This window comes from Nelumbo nucifera, chromosome 8 (assembly GCF_055504915.1).
Source record: "Nelumbo nucifera cultivar China Antique chromosome 8, China Antique-T2T, whole genome shotgun sequence".
Lineage (NCBI taxonomy): Eukaryota > Viridiplantae > Streptophyta > Magnoliopsida > Proteales > Nelumbonaceae > Nelumbo > Nelumbo nucifera.
The window spans coordinates 15228683-15236154 of record NC_142656.1 but is presented as its reverse complement, the minus strand read 5'-3'; the positions used below and the strand labels follow the sequence as shown (position 1 = coordinate 15236154).

General features: G+C 39.0%; 1 protein-coding gene across 1 annotated transcript; it reads left to right on the top strand.

The window, feature by feature from the left end:
* Nucleotides 1-236: 236 nt before the first annotated feature.
* On the top strand, nucleotides 237-2627 carry HP6 (histidine phosphotransfer protein 6). Its single transcript, XM_010251852.3, has 5 exons — nucleotides 237-867; nucleotides 1352-1482; nucleotides 1720-1863; nucleotides 2045-2117; nucleotides 2231-2627. The coding sequence occupies exons 1-5, from the start codon at nucleotides 799-801 to the stop codon at nucleotides 2282-2284; spliced, it is 471 nt and encodes a 156-aa protein (XP_010250154.1). The 5' UTR covers nucleotides 237-798; the 3' UTR covers nucleotides 2285-2627.
* The last annotated feature ends 4845 nt before the right edge of the window (nucleotides 2628-7472 follow it).

The following is a 7472-nucleotide window of genomic DNA, read 5'->3' as shown; positions in this document are numbered from 1 at the left end:
GACTCTCCATTTCATCATGCGTCAAAAGGTCTCATGATGCTGCCATGGAGCTCCCCATGCCTCATTGAAAGAACCCCGGACCCAGAAAAAACAAATCAAGCCCCACCCATATGGCCACGTGTCAAGAATCATCACCCACCTGTACCAAGCCTAGTTTCTCGGGCGCTTATCCCTCCCCAGTTGGTTCCCAGAGTTCAAGGATGGGTATATAGAGAGAGAGAAGGGTCGCAAAAGGAGAGGTTTTAATAGGAAAAGAGAAGGTCAAAAGTGCAAGAAAAGCGAGCAAAGAGTTTGTAATGGTAGAGAGCATGTACAAAGCAAATAAAGATGAAAAGTAGCCGTTTTTGTTGTGTGCTGACATTACCGGCTGCAGGCAGTGGTCGGGGCCAAGGTGACCGCCGCACCTGCAGTAGGGACAGCACGCGAGGTAACCGAGTACGGGTGACAACAGGTCACACCCCGTCCCTAACCCCATCTCTCTGCGGCCGGTCTGGTAGATACCCCACATTCACCTCGATCTCGTCTCCATTGCACGCTCACTCCCAAATTTACCACTTTCTTTTTTTTTTTTTTTTTCTATCCTACCCACACCCACAACAGAGTCGCAGACTCTCCCCATCACCACCCTTTAAATTGGAACCCATCTCTCCTCTCTGCGCCCCTCAGAGCTTAAACACAGTTCCAGAAAAGGAAAGAACAGACGAGGAAGAAACAAAGAAGAACTGCCATCAAATTTTTGTTTGTTTCTTCCGTCTTTGATCAAAGTAGCTTTTAGCCAAGACGGGTCTACCGCTGTGGATGCTTGGGTTGGGCGCGGATCGCTTGCGTGCCGACATGAATCGCCTACTCGCGTTACTCTTCCACCAGGTTATCATCTTTTGCTTCTGTGTCGATCTTCTTGCTTATTTCGTTTGGATAATTAAAGCATGTTCATTGTTCGGGTGCCATATATATGATGATTGATGACTTAAAATCTCATAGCGGTTTTGCACTGCATTCGAGAGCATAATTTTGTCATCCGAATGGTGTCATTTCCGGTTGCAGAAATGAGGTCATTTCAAGAAACAAAGTATAAATTAAAAAATGAGGTCATCCCGGGTGCATGACCTCATCTCCTTCTTTTGAGAGAGAATGCCTTCATTTCTTTCTTTTTCTTAGCAATCGAAACAGACTACACTTAGATGATGTTATCAAGAGAAAACTTAAATTGAAATATTTCATTTCATGTGGCACCCAGACATGCATTCTCTGAGTTGATTATTTACCAGATATAATCACCCAAACAGTTTAGGATTTAGAATTAGAAGAGGAGTTCCTGCAGGCTGATAATTAATTTTGAATTGTGATTCAGGGAGTCCTGGACGAGCAGTTCCTGCAGCTACAGCAGCTTCAAGATGAGACTTCTCCCAACTTTGTTTATGAGGTAGTGACCATTTTCTTCAACGAATCGGAGAAGCTTCTAAGAAATCTCAGAGAACTCTTGTAAGAAATGATTCTTTTCTCTTTGTCCTTACTAACTACGGTAATCCCGTAATTTACTTATTTTCATTGTCTTTTTGTATCATCTTTCTCCATCCCTCCAAAATTCTCCCACCTTCTTCCTCTTCTTCATCTTCTTCTTCTTTATAATAATATTGAATTGAAGTAGATTAGAGAGTGGATACTGCACTATGGAAGAGACATCACCTTATGTGGGTATGCATGTTTGATGATGGACAGGTTGGATAAAGAGTTCTCGGACTACAAGAAGATAGGAATCCATCTGAACCAGTTTATGGGTAGCAGCTCTAGCATAGGAGCTAAGAGGGTCAGAAACGTATGTGTAGCCTTTCGCGCCGCTTCTGAGCAGAACAACAGAGCTGGGTGAGTTTCTAAGAACTCGTGCTGCTAGCTAGCTTGTACCCTCTTCCCTTTCTCTTTTTGCAGTCACTCTATGAATTGGGAGAGGGAGAGAGACGTTGTTAATGCGTTCTTGCATGTATATATATATATATCGACTTATATAAAAATGTGTTTTTTTTTTTTTCTGCTATCTGGGTATCAGATGCTTGCGAGCTTTGGAGCTGTTGGAGCACGAATACTGCTATCTCAAAAATAAATTGCACGAACTCTTCCAAGTAAGACAGCTTTAATCATATAATTTAACAGAAAAAAACGCTTTTCCTTTTATGATTCGTGAGTGACAAAGTTGTGATATTTTATTATTATCATATATCATATGACGACGCAGATAGAGCAGCAGCGAGCTATGGCAGCGGCAGTTAGGTATCCGATACAGGACTGAAACAAAGGTTCGACGACGCTTGAAGTTCGCACGGTCGTGTTTCTTGTTGCATCCACCTTCGCCTAATTACAATAGAAGAAGAAGAAGAGAGAGAGAAAGGCCATGCCCAATGCCTCGCTCTGCCTTCTCTTTATTGTAGAGTTATTCTTTGATGCCTGTTGTATTGTAAGTTTGAATGCAGAGAAGTAGTACTTCGAGGCTTAAGCTGCACCTGTCTTCTAACATCATGATGATCCATGTGTAATCTTTAATGGCTTTTTAAGTCTTTACTCCTTGGTGCTTCACCTTACAACACTCGTTGCACTCAGTTATTGAGCATCAAATGCACCAATACTTGTTTCTCTCTCTCTCTCTCTCTCTCTCTCTCTCCTAGCGCGAAGCCATAGCCATAAGGCCTCAAGGAACCACCCGAACGGGTTTAAATAGAGGTTTGATTAGTTTGGGCCTACGTGGAGAATTTGTGCTATACTGAAAATGGAAATTAATGCAGATAGGCCCGGGTGGTGGTGGTGGGGGGCAATAATTTTTACTGCGACTTTGTCTGTAGGGGAATGGAATCCATTGAATTGAGTAGGAGAAGAATTGAAATCCATTTCAAGTCCTTTCATGAAAAAAAAAAAAACAAAAAGAAACACGACTTAATCGTGATACGTGACCCAACTTGGCTCCATTGTTAATTAATAACTGAGATTTCAATTATTTTACATCAATGGAGTCAAGTTTTTATAATTAAAACTCTAGGATTTGTTTGGATTTTTAGGGGTGGAAGTGTAAATCAGTAAATGTAGAATGTAATTGCTAAGTTGATAGATTTTCGAACGACCAGTTAGTCTGTGGATTAAAAAATTGTTAGAAATGGTGGAAAATTTATCCTTGGATCCAAACAGTAGTACAGAAAACTAGGGCGTACATTAGGGGAGTTCAAATATGGCGCACCCAAAACGCGCTCCACATTCACATCTCACCGTATACAGGGAACATCTTCCGTACTTGTCAATTGTCATGAAGAGATATGCTCCCAATACACGGTTGTGATGTGCTGTGGGGTGCCCATGCGAATTCACGTTAGGGATATCAATGGATAACTATAGTCCGATACTGATTCGAATCACAATCCGATTATCCCTGGTTTGAATGTTATTCTAAATACAATAAGCTGGATGCAAATTTGACATACTGATTTGGGATCATATTTGGATTCAAATGTTTCATAATCAGAATGGATGTGGATGTAGTTGAATTCGATCAATTTATAGTCCCTAGCATTGTTACTGCATTCACAAATCCTTTCCGTCATCCCATATTTTCGTCTGCATCCTGATTCAAATCAATGTTTTAAAGAATGACCCGGAACCGGAACTGTTACTGGTTTTCAGGTTGACGGTTCGACCATCCTGTTCAAGTAGATGGTTCATTTTGACTAAACAATTAACAATTAAAAAAAATTAAAATAAAGGCCCAAAAAACATTAAATGGGTTAAATGGGTTGATGGTTCGACTGCTCTGATCAACAGGTCATTTATTCCTTCAATGGATTTTGGACAGACCAGATTTAGAGTAAAATGAAACCAGTTGCCTGGATGGTTCCTGATTGGTTGTGGGTGAGCTAAAACAGCCTCATATTTAACTTTTTATTTTTAAAACGAATTTATGAAGAATCTGAGGAGAACAACTGCATTTTAGAATATGGTATAGAATAGAAGAAACCACTGAGATGCATGGGCTGGTGTTAAAAGATGCCCATACTAAAAGGGAATGATTACGTTCAGTTTCTTAATAAAAAGGAAACTGAATTGGCTGCAAGTAGCCTGTGTTTGATTTTTTTTTTTTTTTAATTTTAAATTCAAAAATTTCAGACAACAAAAGTCTGAAGAGATTAAGAAGAAGAAGAGAGTAAACTGACATGAACAACTGCATTTTAGAATATAGTATAGATATGAATATATTATTATATGCTAAACGTAGAATCTAAACCATGCAAATGCCTTGGATTCTCACTACAATATAATCCTGCAAGAAATCAGGGTTCCTGAATGCTACCCACATGGCCTCTTAAATTCTATGCTTATTATCCAATATCAGCTTTTTTATTTATTTTTTCTTGCACTGAGCAGGAGATTTCTGATTCATTAAGCTCGAATTTCTGGAGATCCAACAGTGCGTCGATACAAAAGTAGGATCAGATGGATCACTCACTTACTTTCCCCCAACAAAGTGGGATCAGGCTTACCACCCATCCTACAGCTTTTCTAGATCTTTAGACCAAAGGATGCTATTATTAGCTCCAGTTTCAAGGAGAAAGAATGCACGAGACCAAAAATCTTTAATTGAAAACTTGTGGCTTTGTTTCGTTGGCTAGTTCATTTTAAGTGTGCTAGTGCTACTTCTGTCAAAACTGAGCTTCTTTCTCTTTATCTTCAAAAAAGGAAGGATCATTCATGTCTCATGACTGTATCAAGAGATGGTACAAATTGATTCACTAATATCTGCATTCAAATTGAATCTTATCCATTGGGTTTAATTAGATTGAACTTTAAATTTAATTCAGAATACGAATACCATTAGTTATAAATTATATTAGAAGTTATGAAAATATGTTATAAATAACTACTAATCAACAGAAAATGACAGCACTATAGATCTGTCATATATAGAAGCAAGGTTTCAAAAACTGTATTGGATACGGAGCCGTTTTGGTGTTCTGTTCTTGGGCCGAACGGTCCAACCTCCGGTTGAAATAGATGACCCATTTTGATTTAAAAAAATAAATAAAATAAAGGCTAAAAATTGTTGTTTGGGTCAATGGTTTGACCACCCGGGTCAGTGGATTGTTGACCAAATCAGCAGCTTTTGACCTAAAAGTGATTTTATGGTAAAACAGAACCAATTGCCCAACAGTTCCTGAGTCAACCAGTCTGGTCTGGTTTTCAAAACCATGTATAAAAGTATATGGAACTTTGGTTTCTTTGGTGGAAGCTTTAATCATTGTTTTTAAGACTCATCCCGGACCGGATGGTCAGACCATGAAAATTAGGACCAGTGGCCTTTCTGAGTCCCGGTTAAATGACAGCTTTGGTGGTTGGATGGGTGCAAATCACCTAATAAACCAATAAAACTAGGACCCGAAAAGCATTCTGGTTTTTACTCCGATCCGAGCATTAAAACACCGGCTTTAATTTCTAGTCCTTCAAAATTCAAATGGCAGACCTCGATCGTTTTTTCCTGCTTACACAATACACATGGCTAATTAATAATACTTCAGCTAACAAGAGTCCCTTGGGATTCCACATTGCAGAAAAGGAAGTAGATCGTGTAGAAAACTCTCTTCGTGACCCACTCAAATAGGAAATCCGTATTTCGTCATCTGCTTGAATATTACATGGCTTATTCTTCATTACATTGAAGATGCATCTATAATATGAACAAGGTTGAAAATACGTTGGTTTGTAGGGGTGTATCGGCCTTTTTCTTTTTTTAAACTCAATATAATACATATCGGTTGATACGGCCGGATATTATATAAAAATTTTGAACATATGAAGACAAAATAAAGAAACTAATTAAAGTAAAACAACTATATCCATGGCTACGACGGAGGATCTCTTTACATAAATATAATGCGGTAGACTGTGGTGAGATGGGACCTAACAGTGGCATGAGCCATGAAAATAAAGGTGAACGGTCTCCGTCAGTCACTCAAAATCAAAATTTACCAGCAAAACGACGTGCAACTTTTCAGCATGCCCACCAACTATTCAACTTTTGTGGAAAATGATTCATTTCCTTCTGATAAGGGCATGAAATTGAGAGATACGCAATTGATCAACATGTGATGAAACTTTGAATACAAATTATGGCTTTGTTTCATGGAGAAAGAGAGTATATATAAATGGACAGTTTCGAGTTGGATCCGTTTGAACCAAAATTAATTTAGACGGATTGGACGGATCAATCTGGACTTAACGGTCTAAAATATTTTTTGGATTGGATTGGACTGGACCTGGTCTATTTATAATTAATTTATATTAGATTGAGCCAGATTGAGTCAATGTCTGATCTATTGATAGAATATAAGGACATAGGTGTCAATGGACCAGATTTGAGTTAGAACTAATCTAAATTAAAACAAACAAATTTAAATAACCCGATCTAAAATATTCATCGGATTGGATTAGACCTGATCCATTTATAATGAACTCACATTAATTGAATCCCCTGCCTCCAATCCTCCAACCACTGTTGTAAGTTGGGTTGGGTGCTTCTGGGTCCCCTTCAAATCAAGTCTTGATCAGGCTTTACTAGGCCTATCATTACTCACATGGAGTGCTAATTGTAGTATCAATTGAGATTTTCTACAATTCATAACTGTTTCAATTTAAACACGTAAGAGCACTTTTCTTTCTCCTTCATCAGACCTTAACTGGCCTGGGTTTGGACGGAGTGGACACGGGCCTAGGCCCAAACAAACCCAATTTCCTATTCTTACTGCAATTAGACTGTTCACGGGCTGTGCTGGGTTGGGTTGAAACATTGGACCTATTCTTGAGCCCGGGTCCAGCCATTAAATAAAACCCCAAGCCTGATCTGAATAAGAAACAAGCAGCAAACTTTTGGGCTGGGCTTTGACCCAAAAACGAATCATAGAAAATGGGACTATTTGGAAAATCTTTTTGGAAAGATCTTCTAGTAGTTCTGATTCACGATCAAAAGAAGCATTGAGCTTTTGTATTAAGACCTGAGCTGCCTGAAGCTTGTTTCGTTAAGGACTCCGGGTCTCTTACCCATAAGAACTCTACCCACGTCTACCCACAACACACTACCCTCGTGCATTGAAAACATCTTCTCGTGCATAATACTATTAAGAGGATGAGATATTCTCCATGTGTGGCTGTGATGTTACATAGGTAGAGTTCTTGTGGGCAGGAAATCCTTACTCTTTGTTTAGAGTAATCGAACCAAAGGAAAAAAAAGATCGAATCTCGGCCTGCTGGACTTATGTAAGCCAAACAGGAGAAAGACATTAGATAAACACGTTTTTTTATTTCTACTTTTGGGGTAACTACATGAACACGTTATCATTCATCACTCTTCATCTTCATCTCACTGTTTGTGGCGGTGTCGTCGTCGTTGTTTGCGATGAATTATAGCCGGAAATTAAAGATAAATTAGATACAGTGATCATGCAGAG

Excerpts from the sequence above, each read along its gene's own strand:
- HP6 (XM_010251852.3), top strand. The coding sequence starts at position 799 with ATGCTTGGGTTGGGCGCGGATCGCTTGCGTGCCGACATGAATCGCCTA. Across the intron at positions 868-1,351 it reads TCGCGTTACTCTTCCACCAG|GGAGTCCTGGACGAGCAGTT; the intron begins GTTATCATCTTT and ends ATTGTGATTCAG. Across the intron at positions 1,864-2,044 it reads GAGCAGAACAACAGAGCTGG|ATGCTTGCGAGCTTTGGAGC; the intron begins GTGAGTTTCTAA and ends TCTGGGTATCAG.